The sequence below is a fragment of the Mauremys mutica genome, unplaced genomic scaffold, assembly GCF_020497125.1.
Source record: "Mauremys mutica isolate MM-2020 ecotype Southern unplaced genomic scaffold, ASM2049712v1 000330F_np12_obj, whole genome shotgun sequence".
NCBI classification, from domain to species: Eukaryota; Metazoa; Chordata; order Testudines; family Geoemydidae; genus Mauremys; species Mauremys mutica.
In genome coordinates, this window is record NW_025422919.1 from 579,391 (window position 1) to 597,254 (window position 17,864).

At 59.5% G+C, this 17,864-nt stretch overlaps 1 protein-coding gene across 1 annotated transcript; it reads left to right on the forward strand.

Annotated features, from left to right (window-relative positions):
• The first annotated feature begins 2,176 nt into the window (after positions 1 to 2,176).
• Positions 2,177 to 4,759, forward strand: LOC123357139 (vitelline membrane outer layer protein 1-like). Its single transcript, XM_045000450.1, has 3 exons — positions 2,177 to 2,341; positions 2,601 to 2,695; positions 4,327 to 4,759. Exons 1-3 carry the CDS (start codon positions 2,177 to 2,179, stop codon positions 4,757 to 4,759), a joined length of 693 nt encoding a protein of 230 aa, XP_044856385.1.
• The last annotated feature ends 13,105 nt before the right edge of the window (positions 4,760 to 17,864 follow it).

The following is a 17,864-nucleotide window of genomic DNA, read 5'->3' on the forward strand; positions in this document are numbered from 1 at the left end:
TGAGTCCCCATATCAGCCACTCCATTATCTCGCCCTGGATCTGTGTCAGACAAACAGCCCTATAATTATAACGAGTGACACTGATATCTGGGTGTTTCCGAGAAATGGGAAGGTGGGGCGGCCGCCATCCAGAAGGGGAGAGAAGATGGCAGGTGTGGAGAACGCAGGGGTTGCAGACATTTCAGAGTGAACTAGCGGCGTGACTCAGTTTCCCCAATTTCTTATGCATCGCCACCCGGTGGGTGCAAGGGAGGGAAGACCCCCGCAGAGGGAGCCATCGGTGGAGGTCACCCCGACGGCTGCCTGGCTCTGGGAACGACCCCAGAGGTGCAGAGACAATTAACTCGTAATGAGCGGTAGGGGCTGTGGGGCCGGGCGGGAGCAGACGGGCTTTGAAGCCCTGCTGGTGCCCCGGGCGCGACCACATGGGGCCGAACCGAGACAGGCCTCCTGGAGCCCACGGAAAACAAGCGACGTTGCTTCAGCCAGGAAAGTCCGACTCCAGCGTGGCTCGTCCCGGCCGCCCCGTGGGCTCTCCCAAGCTGCCCCGACCCCGCAGCGAATCCACGGCCATCCAGCCTGACCCCCGTTAGCCCAGGCCAGAGACCTCCCCCCCCGCCCCCGCACGCCAGTCCCAGAGCAGATCTGGTAGGAGCCCAGCCCGTCTGGCTTTAACACTTGTCACTGACGGCGAATCCGCCGCGACAAGCCCCCCTCACCGTTTGCCGCTTTGTATCTTGTTTCCCGTCCGAATTCGGCTGGTTCCGGCTCCCGGCCCTCGCTTCGACCTGCCTCAGCTAGACGGCAGAGCCGGTTGTGAAATATTCGCCCCGCCACGCCGGTACTTACAGACCGGGATCAATCACCCCTTCACCGCCTCTTCGTTACGTTAATTGAGCTCCTGGAGTCTCTCACTCCGAGGCAGGGGTTTAATCCTTCTCCTGGCTCTTCTCTGCCCCCTCTCCGATTGAATCGCCCTCCGGCAGGAACTGTGGGCACCGGAACCGGGCACCGGATTCCAGCCGCAGTCACAGCAGGGCCCAGTCCGGCGAGAAAATCACCTCTCCGCCCCTACGCCAGAGTCCTGCTTACGCAGCCCAGGGCCGCATTTGCCCTTTTGGTCACAGTGTCGCCCCAGGAGCTCACATTCCGCTGATTATCCACCCCGCCCCCCAAATCTGTTTCGGAGTCGCTGCTCCCCAGAAGAGACTTCCCCATCCTGTGTACGGCTGACGCGCTTCGTTCCTCGTGTACAGCGACATTTAGCTGCATTCAAACCACAGTATTCGGTTGTGATCCACATCGCTCTGAACCGGGGACCCGGCCTCTACCCTAGCTCCCACTGATGTGTTAACAGTGGGATCCTGGTGTCGTAACGGCATAGTGGTGTGAGCTGTGGGATACTACGTCTGAACCAGTAACAGTGGGGTCAGCGGTGGGATCCTGGCACCGTAACGGCATAGTGGTGTGAGCGGTGGGATACTACGTCTGAACCAGTAACAGTGGGGTCAACGGTGGGATCCTGGCACCGTAACAGCATAGTGGTGTGAGCGGTGGGATACTACGTCTGAACCAGTAACAGTGGGGTCAGTGGTGGGATCCTGGCACCGTAACGCCATAGTGGTATGAGCTGTGGGATACTATGTCTGAACCAGTATCAGTGGGGTCAGCGGTGGGATCCTGGCACCGCAATGGCATAGTGGTGTGAGCGGTGGGATACTACATCTGACCTGGTAACAGTGGGGTCAGCGGTGGGATCCTGGCACTGTTACGCCATAGTGGTGTGAGCGGTGGGATACTATATCCAAAGTGGTAACAGTGGGATGCTGGCCCCATAAAGGCACTTGGTGTCCGTGGGGATGGTTGACTCGATTGGGGTGAGGCCGGAGGTGCTGTCACATGACGTGTTTGCTCCGGATGTTTTGGGCTGATGAGGCAGCTGAGCCCTGGGTGGGTGCTGGCAGGAACCTTGCGTCATGCACCCTGGGGCTGCCGGGAGCAGAATTAAGCTAATTATTGCCCTGACCCCGCGCCAAGAGAAGGTGAGGCTGACCCCTTTGCACAGCCCACACAAGCCAGAAACCAGCCCAGCCGACCTCTCCAGGTATAAAACGCCCCCGCCCCATGCCAGGAGCTGCACATTCGCTGCTGGCTCCCTCCGCTCGCCTACCCAGCCATGGACAGCTCCCTGCACGCCACGCTCGGCCTTGTGCTCGGCTGCTGCCTGTGGGGCGCGTGGGGCCAGGAAAAGATCCATGTTCCCAATGGGGGGATGTGGGGCACGTGGGGTGAGGAAGAGTCCTGCCCCGGCAACAGCTTCGCCGTTGGGTTCTCCCTGAAGGTAAAGATTCACACCCCCCATCCTGGCTCCCCCCTGCCCCACTCCCTGCCCCCTTCACCCTCCCCACAGCCCCTGCCCCCTTCCCCATCCTGGCTCCCCCCTGCCCCACTCCCTGCCCCCTTCACCCTCCCCACACCCCCTGGCCCCTTCCCCAGCCCGGATCCCCCTACCCCAAAGTCTGCCCCCAGCTCCTTGTACTGAAGCGATGGGGGACCAGTCTCTAACGCCCAGGCTTGCTGCCCCCCACGCCCCATTGCAGGTGCAGCTGCCCCAGCTCGCCGGGGACGACACGGCGCTGAACGGCATCCGGCTGCTCTGCTCCAATGGACGCACCATCCAGTCCAACGTGGGGCCGTGAGTACAGTGGGGCGGGGCCCAACGGAGGGTGCGGGCAGGTGGCACAGGGGGCACCGGGCTCCGTGCGCACCAGTGGAATAGGGGTGTCACCAACAGAGCTGGGTTGGCGCGGGGTTAGCAGTGGCAGAGATGGGTGGGTGGCATCGATGGTGATATGTCGGTGTCAGCTGTGGGTTAGTGGTGGCAGGGGTGGGATCGTGATTTTGACGGTGGGTTAGTGGTGGGAATAGTGGGATTGTGGTATTGACAGTGCGTTAGTGGTGGCAGAGGTGGGATCATGGTATTGACAGTGGGTTAGTGGTGGCAAAGGTGGGATCATGGTATTGACAGCGGGTTAGTGGTGGCAGTGGTGGGATCGTGCTGGTGGCAGCGGGTTAGTGGTGGCAGGGGAGGGATCGTGGTATCGACAGCGGGTTAGTGGTGGCAGGGGAGGGATCGTGGTATCGACAGCGGGTTAGTGGTGGCAGGGGAAGGATCGTGGTATCGACAGCGGGTTAGTGGTGGCAGGGGAGGGATCGTGGTATCGACAGCGGGTTAGTGGTGGTAGCGGTGGGATCGTGGTGGTGGTGGTGGTGGCAGGGGAGGGATCGTGGTATCGACAGTGGGTTAGTGGTGCTAGAGGTGGGATCGTGGTATCGACAACGGGTTAGTGGTGGCAGGGGAGGGATCATGGTATTGACAGCGGGTTAGTGGTGGCAGGGGAGGGATCGTGGTATCGACAGCGGGTTAGTGGTGGCAGGGGAGGGATCGTGGTATCGACAGTGGGTTAGTGGTGCTAGAGGTGGGATCGTGGTATTGACAGCGGGTTAGTGGTGGCAGGGGAGGGATCGTGGTATCGACAGCGGGTTAGTGGTGGCAGGGGAGGGATCGTGGTATCGACAGCGGGTTAGTGGTGGCAGGGGAGGGATCGTGGTATCGACAGCGGGTTAGTGGTGGCAGGGGAGGGATCGTGGTATCGACAGCGGGTTAGTGGTGGCAGGGGAGGGATCGTGGTATCGACAGCGGGTTAGTGGTGGCAGGGGAGGGATCGTGGTATCGACAGCGGGTTAGTGGTGGCAGGGGAGGGATCGTGGTATCGACAGCGGGTTAGTCGTGGCAGGGGAGGGATCGTGGTATTGACAGCGGGTTAGTGGTGGCAGGGGAGGGATCGTGGTACTGACAGCGGGTTAGTGGTGGCAGGGGAGGGATCGTGGTATCGACAGCGGGTTAGTGGTGGCAGGGGAGGGATCGTGGTACTGACAGTGGGTTAGTGGTGGCAGGGGAGGGATCGTGGTATTGACAGTGGGTTAGTGGTGGCAGGGGAGGGATCGTGGTACTGACAGTGGGTTAGTGGTGGCAGGGGAGGGATCGTGGTATCGACAGTGGGTTAGTGGTGCTAGAGGTGGGATCGTGGTATCGACAGCGGGTTAGTGGCGGCAGGGGAGGAATCGTGGTATTGACAGCGGGTTAGTGGTGGCAGGGGAGGGATCGTGGTATCGAAAGCGGGTTAGTGGTGCTAGAGGTGGGATCGTGGTGGTGGCAGCGGTGGGATACTAGGGCAGCAGGCTCCGACCCCAGAGCAGCACAGGGTGGGGGGAAGGCAGCACCCCCTGTGGGCCGTGCCCACCTGACCCGTTCTCTCCTCCCAGGTGGGGCTGGTGGGGCCGAGTGAAGAAATGCCCCTCGGGGCAGCGGCTGACCCAGTTCCGGCTGCGGGTGGAGCCCTGCCAGGGCCTCAAGGACGACACGGCCGCCAACAACATCGAGTTCGTCTGCACAGGCGGGGCGGAGCTGAGGGGCCACGGGGGGCGCCGGGGCAAGTGGGGCCCCCAGAGCCGCTCCTGCCGCCGTCGGGGCATCTGCACCATCGCCACCAAGGTGGAGGCCCCCCAGGGCAAAGGGGACGACACGGCCCTGAACGACGTCTACTTCAGATGCTGCAGGCCCGAAACCCTGCCCACCACCACAACCCAGCCCCCCATCACCTCAACCCTGCCCCCCATCACCACAACCCAGCCCCCCACCACAACCCAGCCCCCCCCCACACCAACTGATGAAGGCTCTGGGATGTGGTTGTCGTAACTGGGGGTGGATCGATATAGATCATGGTTGCAACCAAGGTCCTGGAGTGGCACCAAATCTTGTATAAAGGGGGTCAGGTGAGGTGTCTAGGACCCGGTTACGGGGTCTGGGTGCGGTTACGGGGTCTGGGTGCGGTTATGGGTTGCTGGGTACAGTTACGGGGTCTGGGTGCGGTTATGGGTTGCTGGGTACGGTTACGGGGTCTGGGTGCGGTTATGGGTTGCTGGGTACAGTTACGGGGTCTGGGTGCGGTTATGGGTTGCTGGGTATGGTTACGGGGTCTGGGTGCGGTTATGGGTTGCTGGGTACGGTTACGGGGTCTGGGTGCGGTTATGGGTTGCTGGGTACAGTTATGGGTTGCTGGGTGCGGTTACGGGGTCTGGGTACGGTTACGGTGTCTGGGTGCGGTTATGGGTTGCTGGGTACGGTTACGGGGTCTGGGTGCGGTTATGGGTTGCTGGGTACAGTTATGGGTTGCTGGGTGCGGTTACGGGGTCTGGCTTCGGTTACGGGGTCTGGGTGCGGTTATGGGTTGCTGGGTACAGTTACGGGGTCTGGGTGCGGTTATGGGTTGCTGGGTACGGTTACGGGGTCTGAGTGCAGTTATGGGTTGCTGGGTACAGTTACGGGGTCTGGGTGCGGTTATGGGTTGCTGGGTACAGTTACGGGGTCTGGGTGCGGTTATGGGTTGCTGGGTACGGTTACGGGGTCTGGGTGCAGTTATGGGTTGCTGGGTACAGTTATGGGTTGCTGGGTGCGGTTACGGGGTCTGGCTGTGGTTACGGGGTCTGGGTGCGGTTATGGGTTGCTGGGTACAGTTACGGGGTCTGGGTGCGGTTATGGGTTGCTGGGTACGGTTACTGGGTCTGGGTGCGGTTATGGGTTGCTGGGTACGGTTACGGGGTCTGGGTGCAGTTATGGGTTGCTGGGTACAGTTATGGGTTGCTGGGTACAGTTACGGGGTCTGGGTGCAGTTACGGGGTCTGGGTGCGGTTATGGGTTGCTGGGTACGGTTACGGGGTCTGGGTGCGGTTATGGGTTGCTGGGTACGGTTACGGGGTCTGGGTGCGGTTATGGGTTGCTGGGTGCGGTTACGGGGTCTGGGTACGGTTACGGGGTCTGGGTGCAGTTACGGGGTCTGGGTGCGGTTATGGGTTGCTGGGTACGGTTACGGGGTCTGGGTGCGGTTATGGGTTGCTGGGTACGGTTACGGGGTCTGGGTGCGGTTATGGGTTGCTGGGTACGGTTACGGGGTCTGGGTGCGGTTACGGGGTCTGGGTGCGGTTATGGGTTGCTGGGTACGGTTACGGGGTCTGGGTGCGGTTATGGGTTGCTGGGTACGGTTACGGGGTCTGGGTGCGGTTATGGGTTGCTGGGTGCGGTTACGGGGTCTGGGTACGGTTACGGGGTCTGGGTGCAGTTACGGGGTCTGGGTGCGGTTATGGGTTGCTGGGTACGGTTACGGGGTCTGGGTGCGGTTACGGGGTCTGGGTGCGGTTACGGGGTCTGGGTACGGTTACGGGGTCTGGGTGCAGTTACGGGGTCTGGGTGCGGTTACGGGGTCTGGGTGCGGTTATGGGTTGCTGGGTACGGTTACGGGGTCTGGGTGCGGTTATGGGTTGCTGGGTACGGTTACGGGGTCTGGGTGCGGTTATGGGTTGCTGGGTGCGGTTACGGGGTCTGGGTGCAGTTATGGGTTGCTGGGTACAGTTACGGGGTCTGGGTGCGGTTACGGGGTCTGGGTGTGGTTACGGGGTCTGGGTGCAGGGATCGTTTTGTAGTTGATGTTATGAATATTGGCTCTGGACTGTCTGTATTTCACACTTGGGCTCGGCCTCTGGGTGACACCCCAGAGACGCTGGCGGCAGCTCTGCCGAGCCGGCTTGGTGGCCCATTAAGGCCCGTCGGCTACAGAACTGAGCCCTGGAGAGAAGGCAGATCCGCCCGGTGACTCAGCCAGGCAGGGACCTGCCTATGGGCAGAGCTCGGAGGGTTTTCTCGCCACGTGCCGGGCGGCTCGTCTTCGGGAGAAAGGAAACAGAGGCCACGTGGCACGAGGCTAGACGAGGCAGCTGCAGCTTCTCCATCGGGTCATCACTCCTGCTTCTCACCTCCGGAGGGGCCTCGCGTTTCGATTTTAGACCCTAAAGGGCTGGCACCGGCATGGGCGCCAACTTATATGGGCTCGTGGAGCTAAAGCCCCAGGAATATTCAAAATCAGGGGCTCTGCTCCACCAATATTTGGAGCTAGGTTTCGCCCCTTTAAATCCCAGCCGCGGCCGGGAATCAGAGGGCTCTGGGCTGCCTGCAACCGCGGGGAGCCCAGAGCCTTTTAAAATCCAGCCGCGGCCGGGAATCAGAGGGCTCTGGGCTGCCTGCAACCGCGGGGAGCCCAGAGCCTTTTAAAATCCAGCCGCGGCCGGGAATCAGAGGGCTCTGGGCTGCCTGCAACCGCGGGGAGCCCAGAGCCTTTTAAATCCCAGCCGCAGCCGGGAATCAGAGGGCTCTGGGCTGCCTGCAACCGCGGGGAGCCCAGAGCCCTTTAAATCTCAGCCGCGGCCGGGAATCAGAGGGCTCTGGGCTGCCCACAGGGGCAGGGAGCCCAGAGCCCTTTAAATCTCAGCCGCGGCTGCTGATTGCCCCCTCCCCAGACCCCTGCCCCAACTGCCCCCCAGGACCCCCACCCCCTATCTAAGCACCACTGGTCCTTGTCCCCCATTACCCACTCCCGAGACAACTGCCCCTTGGGACCCCAGCCCCTATCTAAGCCTCCCTTCTCCTTGTCCCCAACTGCCCCCTCCTGAGACCCCACCCCCTACCTGTCCCCTGATAAACCCCCGGGACTCCCATGCCTATCCAATTGCTGCCTGTCCCCTGACTGCCCCTTCGAACCTCTGCCCCATCCAACTCCCCCTGCTCCTTGTCCCTTGACTGGCCCCTGGAACCCCCTACCCCTTCTCCAACCTTGTAATCTTGTGGCACTGACGCGTTGTAGCTTCATTTTATATCGGCTTACAGGGCGGGAGTGGGGGGGGGCACCACCATTTTGGGCCCCACCAAAAATTATACAAACCTGCCGCCTATGGTCACCGGTCCGGCGGGATTGGTGGGGCAGAGCTGACCTGGGTCTGGGGCTTGGTCCTTCGGGATTGAGGGAACCTTGTTTCGTTTACTGGGGGGGGGGGCTGGTTTTCCCAGCCATCCGTCCCCCCCGCGAGGGGCGCTGGGGGGATACTGGGAAACGGGGGTGTCTGGGGGAATCGCTGGGTGACGGGTGGTTACCCGGGGGGGGGTGAGACCCACCTCCGCTCTGGCTGGGTGGGTGGGTGGGTTTGCCTGGGTGTGCAAAGGACACCAGCCTGGGGCTGTGATCTCAGCCACTGGTCCCGGATTGACCCCTCGTTACCCCCCCCCGCCCCCAACCCTAGTGACTCAGTTCGGGCTGCGGGTGGAGCCTCCCCTGTTGCGTTCTCATGCGGGACGGATAAAGCACAACAACCAATAGGATTGCAAGCAGAATCGTTTATTATTTACAATGCATCATATTATATAGGCTTCTCCATATTAGCAAACGTCAGACCCACCAACATCACGTTGCTGCTGACTGGTTCTCTGTCCGATACACACGCTTTTCACACGCATGTGGCCCTTTGCTTACTGGTTTCCCATTTCCCATGCAACTCATCTGATTTGTGGACTTGTTTATCACCTTGAAACCATCCCAGCCAGGCCACCTGGCGTCTGCCTCCCACGGGCTAGCTCCCAACTTTCTCATAACAACTTTATCTCACCCCTCTGTTCCTCTTGTCCTGCTGCTGTAACTTCCCACCAAGGCAGCATAGGGATGATGTAACCCCCCCCTCCCCCCCCACATCGTCTGCTGACCGCTCCCCACTTCCCCCTGCCCCCCCAGGAACCCTGCTCCCAGCTGCTCCCCCGCCAGCCCCTGTGCGTGACCCCCCCGCAGTAAACGCCGCACGTCGGACCTCAGCTGAACAGCGTCTGCCTCTGATTGGCCGGATGCAACCCTGACAACGGGGTGGGGGGGCAGAGGGTGAGAATTGGATTGGAGTGGGCAGGGTCTCCAATCCCTCACCCCCCAGACAGACTGGCTGGCTCAGGGGGGCGGGGAATGGGGCAGGGGCCTGTCCCCTCCGGGGGGCGCCGGCTCCCCCCCGGCCCCAGGGCGGGGACTGGCTGGCTCAGGGGGGCGGGGAATGGGGCAGGGGCCTGTCCCCTCTGGGGGGCGCCGGCTCCCCCCCGGCCCCAGGGCGGGGACTGGCTGGCTCAGGGGGGCAGGGAATGGGGCAGGGGCCTGTCCCCTCTGGGGGGCGCTGGCTCCCCCCCGGCCCCAGGGCGGGGACTGGCTGGCTCAGGGGGGCGGGGAGCGGGGCAGGGGCCTGTCCCCTCCGGGGGGCGCCGGCTCCCCCCCGGCCCCAGGGCAGGGACTGGCTGGCTCAGGGGGGCAGGGAATGGGGCAGGGGCCTGTCCCCTCTGGGGGGCGCCGGCTCCCACCTGGCCCCAGGGCGGGGACTGACTGGCTCAGGGGGGCAGGGAATGGGGCAGGGGCCTGTCCCCTCCGGGGGGCGCCGGCTCCCCCCCGGCCCCAGGGCGGGGACTGGCTGGCTCAGGGGGGCAGGGAATGGGGCAGGGGCCTGTCCCCTCTAGGGGCACCGGCTCTGCTCCGGCCCCAGGCCAGAGCTGGTTCTCCGCAGTGTCTCCGGCTTCGCCAGCCCGATGTCTGGAAGCTGGTCCGACTGGTCCCTGCGACGTCCCCAGGCTTGTTCCTTGCAGCCGAGCGACTCCAGTTCCCGGAGGAAGCGTCGTTTCACCTCTGGCCCAGGATCATCGTCAGCCAGCCCCTAACGACGCCGACATTGGCACCGGGGTGTCATGCGCGTTCCAGGCATCCGGGGTGTCTCTCCCCATCGCGTGGGACGCGGCTGCAATCCTCCCGGGCGTCTGTCACAGCCTCTGCTCCAGCCCCAGTGCTGCTCCTGCCTCTCCCCGCCGGCCCCGGCCTCCCCCGCGCCCGGCCCCGAACACGGCCGGTCACGTTAACCGATCCCAGCACCAGTCCACCCCTTCCACGCCCGTCCCCCCGCAGCGCGGTCACCTCCCTGCCGTCCAGTCAGGACGCCTTTCGGGGATGGGAGAGGGGGGTTGGCTCACTGTGCCTGGTGCTGGGGTGCCCTGGCCATGACATATGGGGCACTTCACCGCCCAGAGTGGCGGTTTCAAGGCCACACGGTGCAATGGTAGGAAAAATACCTGCATGGCATCCACCAGGCTGTTCCTCTGGGAAGTTCTTTGCGTGCGAGCGAGTGCTGAGGCTTGGGAGAAACGCTGCGTGGATCTGAGTGAGTCTGGAGATGGAGACGCCTTTTGGGGGTGTCCCGGAGTCCCCGGGCGCTGCTCTGGAGCTGCTCCCCACCAAGCCAGGCAGGACTCTGGGGAGCCTCCTCCTCCTCGGAGCAGCCTGTCTGCAGGGCAGGAAGCTCCCACGGCTTCACCTCCTGGGTCTCTCCTTGGAGCATTCAGCCTCCTCTGCCCCTCCGTGCGCTTCCCCCAGCGAGTCGCCCAGGCGGGGTCCTGGGGAAGCCACAGGGTCCTGCCCCCGCACTGCGCAGTCAGACGTGACTCTCAGCCAGCCAGGGACACAGAGGTTTATTCGATGGCAGGAACAGGGGCTAACACAGAGCTTGTAGGTACAGCGAGACGGACCCCTCGGCCGGGTCCATCCTGGGGGGCAGTGAGCCAGACCCCCACGTCTGGGTCTCCCCCTCCCCTCCCCCAGCCAGTTCCAGCCTCCAAAAACCCCTCCAGCCCCTCCTCCTCTGCTCAGCCCCTTTCCCAGGCCAGGAGGCCACCTGATCCCTTTGTTCACCTTTAGCTATTCCCTTGCAAGGGGGAAGGGCCCTGGCCATTAGTTGCCAGGAGACAGAGTGTCGGCCATTTATGCCGACTGGAGACTTAAGAAATGCACAGGGGAAACTGAGGCACCCACACAGTATTCAGAGGAAACATTAAGAACAGTCCCACTTCGTCACAGCGGGAAGCTGTTGCCACCAGGAGCTCAGGTCTCTCCTCGGACCGGGGCTGGGGTCGAGCTGCTCCCCGGGCAGCGGGCGCTGGTGTCCGGGTGAGATTTCCGATGGAGGGGGGCGGCGTCAGGCGCTGTTCCAGGGCTGGGGTCTAGAGCGTGAAATATACCAGTTTGTAGCAGAAAGGGGGTTCCCTGCGTAGGTACTAACAGACTGGGATCAAGCCTCCCCTCAGCTGTCTCTTTGTTATGGCGAGAGACAGCGGCCAGTGCCAGGTGCCCCAGAGGGAATGAACAGAGCAGGGAATCCCCGAGTGGCCCAGCCCCTGTCGCCCATTGCCAGGTGCTGGCAAACAGAGGCTACGGACACCGTCCCTGCCCAGCCTGGCTAGTAGCCATCGATGGCTTGTGATCCACATCGCTCTGAACCAGTGCCCCGGCCTCTCCCTTATTCCCCACCCCCCTGATTCTTTGGGTCATCTGCAAACTTTCCCAGGGGTGATTTTATGTTTTCTTCCAGCTCTTGGATAAAGCCGTTAACTAGCGTCGGGCCAGGAACCGAGCCCTGCGGGACCCCACTGACGATGTCCCGTTTCCGATTCCATTCGGAGATCCATCAGTTAGCCAGTTTTGAATCCATTTCCTACGTTCATTCAAGGCCGGTCTAGTTGTTCAATCCTGATGCCGTGCGGCACGCACTCAGACGCCTCCCAGGCACCTACGGTTGTTACAGCCGCGCTATTATCTTGATCACCCAATTTTGTAATTGCTCTGACAAAAGGCCTCAAAGCAGCACGACAGGCTCTGTTTTCCACCCAGCCCCGCTGAGCGGCCGTAACGACGCTGGTTCTGGCGGGACCCAACCGAGAGGGCCAATTCAGGACAAATCGCTTAGAACAGGGCAGTCACAGGCCAAGGCTGGGGGTTTTCCACTCCTAAGGCAAACCAAACCAGCCACACAAAGAGGACTTTGGTCTCACCCCACTGGCTAACCACACGTCACACTAGCAATTCCCTCAGACACTCCAGTTTCCCAGCATCACCACCAGTGCACTCGTCCTGGGGACGAATGGTTATGAAAACCAACACCCCAATAAAAGAAACAAGGTTCTCCTGCTCCCAAAGGACCAAGCCCCAGACCCAGGTCAACATACACATCAGATCTTCCCCACCAGCCCCGCTGTTGCCAACCCTTTAGAATCTACAATCGAAAGGTTTATTCATAAAAGGAAGAAGATCCAGCCGAGGGCTAGAATTGGCGACATGGAATCGGTGACGTACAGTGACGGCAAAGCTCTCGGCTCAGGCTTGTAGCCGGGATGGGATAAGATGCAGGTTCAAATCCAGTCTCTGGAGAACATCCCCCGCTGGGCTGGGTCATTCAGTCCTTTGTGCAGAGCTTCAGTTTGTAGCAAAGTCCCTCCAGAGGCAGAAGCAGGATTGAAGACAAGATGGAGATGAGGCATCAGCCTTTTATAGGCTTTTCCAGGTGTAAGAACCTCTTTGTTCTTACTGTGGAAAGTTACAGCAAAATGGAGTCTGGAGTCACATGGGCCAGTCCCTGCACTTTGCTGAGTTACAAGGCGGATCTGCCTCCTCTCCATGGGTCAGTTGTGTAGCTGATGGTCCTTAATGGGCCATCAAGCAGGCTAGGCAGAGCTAACACCAACTTGTCTGGGGTGTCACCCAGAAGCACAGCACAAGTTTGAAATACAGACAGTGCAGAGCCAATACTCATAACTTCAACTACAAAAAGGATACACACGTATAGACACCATGATTATAACCAGCAACCCATAACCTGGTCTTGGACACCTTATATGACCCCCTCTACACAAGATTTGGTGCCACTGCAGGACTTCGGTTGCAACCATGTTCTAGATGGTCCCAGATTATGTCAATAACGTCACGGGGGGAAATGTGGAAGCAGAGCAGGAACTGACAGGGATTTGAAGGGGATTTCAGAGCATGACCGTCTCCGTTCGCAAGAGTCAGGCTAAGCTGCAACCCTACTAACGCGAGATTTGTAGAAGCGAGGATCGCGTGAGGCGAAAAAGGAAAAAAACCCGTGTAAGAAGTTGTTGCGACCTTATGTAAATAAATATAAAATGCAGACGAAAGTCTAAATAAGTAAAACAAAGAAAATATCACAATGTGTAAGCAAAATGCAGCGGGTGCTTATTGTTGGCTGTAACAAAAGGTATAAATGCTTGCTGTGATTGTTTCCCTGGAGAGAGACCTGCCTGTGTCCTAGCGCCCTCCCTCCCTCTATGCAATTGCCTCCAAATAACGTCTCTGACTTTGCTGCTCCCAGCCCAAGAGTAAGAACACGTTTTTCTCCGACACCATCCCGTTTCTCACGCCCCACCTTTGGCCCCAAACCGCTGGGGTTTGGGCATTTTCGGGTTAACCCGTGGCCAAAGGCAGTTCTCTCTTTCTCCCTTGTCCTGAAGGGCCAAACCCTGATTTCTCTTGCTTAACAGAAGTCACTGGCCGATGGGGTGGGCTCTCTGCGCTAACAGCTATTAGGAAGTCTTTCTTCTCCCTGCCAGCCAGGCAATTTGCATCAACACAGACGCTCGCTTGTCGATTCTCAGCCGCCACCGATTCCAAGGCCGGACACTCATTCGTCCCTTCAGCAGGATGGGGTTCTCCTTCCCGCCCCCGACACCTTTTCCCTAGAAGGTTGAAAACTGAAACCTCCTGCTCACAGGAATCCCTTTGCCGGCTGGGCGTGTTATCAGCTGCCGACCCTCACGTAGGGACCGCTCGCTTACAGAATCAGCCTGGAGACGTTCCTAGTCCGACCCCATTGCCTTCCCAACACGCAGGCCACACACGGCCGCTTGGTCGTACGGCTGTTCGGCTTTCCCTCCACCTGAGACCGTCTCAGAGCCAGCCACACTGGATCGTTCCCAAGGAAAGTCAGTGGAGCCGTTCACCACGGAAAAGTTCTGCCTGTTAGGAACTGAAACGTCCTTGATTAAATCACTTCCACACCCTTCAGCTACAGCAAACTGCTTGCACCGATTATAGGAGCTTTTCAAATAAACAATTCACCTCTCACCCTCTTTACCTAGGGCTTGCTGGAAAGGGACTCTTCCCTGAGCAACCACAGACTCTTTCTGGGTCTCACTTACATCCAGGATCACCTCTGGCCCATCAGACGGATTCCTACACAATCCCCTTTCAGGTGCAACCCTTCTGCCTGTCTGAGCTGGCAGCAACATGGGCCGGGTTCAGTATCCAGGGTGCCGTTTCACTAACGCAATGCAAAACCGGCTCGAGCCCCCACCCAGTGACCTGGGACAATTACATCCCACCTCCCCGGGCGCCACTACGAGGCAACACTCCCCCTCTCGCAAGCGCGGAGCCTGAGTGTAGCAAAACCCTTTCAATAAAGGAAGGAAACAATGCGGCATCACGCTGGGGAAACCCCACACGCAGGATTCATAACCCAAACCAGGAGCAAAAGCCCCACCCCAAGTGAGTTGGGCAGTGTCCTTTTCCCCTCAGGGTCTTAAGTCCAGCAGCCCCCCAAATCACCCAACGTTCCAAAAGTCCAACACCCCAAAAGCCTCTTGGCTCCAGCAACCCCTAAGCTCACCACAACCCCAAAGTCTCTGTCCTTGCTCAGTGCTGCCCCAGAGTTCATAAACTGATCTGCAGCCTGGGGCTGGGGGCGGGGTGCAGCAGTGTTAAGGGGCAACTTACGTGGTCCGAGGCGGACTGCCCCACCTCTCCATGGGGTTCTGCTGCAGCCGCTCCGCTCCACCAGCTGTTAGAATTAGCTCTGATACTCGAGAGAAGAAGAGGCACAATGGGAATTTCAGGTCCTCAAAAAGGGCCAGGGCCGGGGCCGGGGCCGGGGCCGGCCTATCAGGCAGAAACATCTGTCTCCCGCCTCTCTCCATTCACCGGGTTTTGGAACCCGTGTCCCTTGTCTGGCGAGTGCTACTTAGTTGATGGCGAGACCCTCTGTCATAAAACAGTTCCACTGGCCTTGATTCACATAATCGGGGTAACGACACGTTATTCTTCCTGCCCCAATAACAGAGAAACTGGGGATCCCACAGCAGCCCCAAGTGACCAGTTTGGGCGGCCGTGGGCTCATGCTAGGCAGGGTGGGGGTGCGGGTGCCTATGCAAACCAGATCAGCCCCTGAAGTTCCTTTCCACACTCGCCACAATTCACCACCGGCTGTCAGGGGAGAGCCCACCCTGACTCTGCTCACACAGGCAAACTCATAGACTCACTAGATAGAAGGTGAGAAGCCGTCTCCTTTCCTTCACCACACACACACGCTCAGGAATCTTTTCCTTCTTGCTACAAGTTTTTGCACCATCAGTAGGTGACGCAATCAAATCACCCTTCTGCTCTCCTCGTGCCCGGGCTAGGATAACACCCTGAGCAGACAGAGCTGCTACACCCTCATTTCCCTTGTCCCAGCACCCAGGGCTGTTCACAGACACCTGCTTGGAGACCGAGGTAGCTCCCTCCCTAGGCAAGTCAATACCCCCGACAGACACAGGCACATTCCCTCCACTGTCACATTTCTCCACCCAGGACACAGGTAAGGGACAGGGACACTCCTCTTCCACTGTCCCTGTCTTCCCACACTGCTGACTGGACAAAACCACCAGCTCCCCAGGCTGCCTGGGCTCCTCCCAACTTCCCCTACCAGGCACATGGCCACTCCCAATGGATAAGCTGCTGCTCCTTTCACTACACTGAGCTGCTTCCAGCAAATCACAGTTCCTCTTCTCAGGTTATTTTACAAGCTGCACTAGCCACCAATCCATCACCCATCCAAAATCTCCCCTCTCCTTCCTCCGTTAGGGCTTCCCCCGACCACCCACTTTAATCTGCTCCTGAGAAACATTTTCCTGACCACTGAGCTCTTTCTGCTCTCGGTCTAACTCCAGAGTCACTCCTGAGACAGACAGACAGACATTCAGACGCTTCATTCACAGGCAAACGGCTCTTCTCCTCGGACAAACCTTTGGAGACACCCTCCCCAGGCAAATCATTGCCCATAACAGGCACAGGGTTAAGATCATTCCTGTCCTGTGACCGGCTACCTGGACTGAACAAAGTATCTTTCCCCAATCAAAAGATCTTTAGGCAATAACCCCCTTACCCCAGTCCATTGGAGGTGGATTCTGGCTAAAGGCACACAGACCGTAAACTCACAGAGGACTACAACATTCACACTCGGATTTGGTAAATTATCTTCCTCTTTGACCGGATCTGCTTTAGCAAGAGTGACGTTAGAAGCCGTCATTTGCCCTAAACGGCTTTCCCCGGTGACTTTTACACGCTCTCTGAATTTTCCATGGCCACTCCCGTACCGAGCGTCGGCCCAGCTTGCGGGGTCCATTCGGTTACCCCCAGACAACTGCTCGGAGTTAGACAACATACCAGCACGGTTAGACACGGGACTTTCAAGAGGATACAATTTCTGCTGTTCTTCCTTTGCTTTTTCTGACTTCTGACAAGTGTGAAATACAGACAGTACAGAGCCAATATTCATTACTTCAGCTACAAAAATGACACTTGCACCCAGACCCCAAAACCGCCCCCAGACCCCGTAACCACACCCAGACCCCATAATCACACCCAGCAACCCAGAACCTGCTCCTAGACACCTCACCTCACCCCCTTTATACAAGATTTGGTGCCACTCCAGGACCTTGGTTGCAACAATGATCTATATGGTCCCAGTTCCTGTCAATAACATCACAGTGGAATTCATTGCATTACACCCTCTTAATTGAGTCCCCATATCAGCCACTCCATTATCTCGCCCTGGATCTGGTTCAGACAAACAGCCCTATAATTATAACGAGTGACACTGATATCTGGGTGTTTCCGAGAAATGGGAAGGTGGGGCGGCCGCCATCCAGAAGGGGAGAGAAGATGGCAGGTGTGGAGAACGCAGGGGTTGCAGACATTTCAGAGTGAACTAGCGGCGTGACTCAGTTTCCCCAATTTCTTATGCATCGCCACCCGGTGGGTGCAAGGGAGGGAAGACCCTCGCAGAGGGAGCCGTCGGTGGAGGTCACCCCTGACGCCTGCCTGGCTCTGGGAACGACCCCAGAGGTACAGAGACAATTAACTCGTAATGAGCGGTAGGGGCTGTGGGGCCGGGCGGGAGCAGACGGGCTTTGAAGTCCTGCTGGTGCCCCGGGCGCGACCACATTTTAACACTTGTCACTGACGGCGAATCCGCGGCGACCCTGGGGACAACCCCCCCCCCTCACTGTTAGACGTTTTCCATCTTGTTTCCAGTCTGAATTCGTCCGGTTCCAACTCCCGGCCCTCGACCGGGTTCGACCAGCCTCTGCCAGTGAAACATTCGCTCCCCACGTCGGTACTTCCAGACCGGGGTCGGTCACCCCTTCGCCGCTTCTTCCCTAAGCTAACTGAGCGCCTGGCGTCTCTCACTTCTCCTGGCTCTTCTCTGCCCCCTCTCCGGTTGAGTCGCCCCCCGGCTGGCACTGTGGGCCCCAGCAGGGCCCGATCCGGCAGTGAAATCGCCTCCCTGCCCCTACGTGAGAGTCCCGCTTAGTGGGGTTAGCGGTGGGATCCTGGCACCATAACGCCATAGTGGTGTGAGCGGTGGGATACTACGTCTGAACCAGTAACAGTGGGGTCAGCGGTGGGATCCTGGCACCGTAACGGCATAGTGGTGTAAGCGGTGGGATACTACGTCTGACCTGGTAACAGTGGGGTCAGCGGTGGGATCCTGGCACCGTAACGCCATAGTGGTGTGAGCGGTGGGATACTATATCCAAAGTGGTAACAGTGGGATGCTGGCCCCATAAAGGCACTTGGTGTCCGTGGGGATGGTTGACTCGCTTGGCGTGAGGCCGGAGGTGCTGTCACATGACGTGTTTGCTCCGGATGTTTTGGGCTGATGAGGCAGCTGAGCCCTGGGTGGGTGCTGGCAGGAACCTTGCGTCATGCACCCTGGGGCTGCCGGGAGCAGAATTAAGCTAATTATTGCCCTGACCCTGTGCCAAGAGAAGGTGAGGCTGACCCCTTTGCACAAGCCAGAAA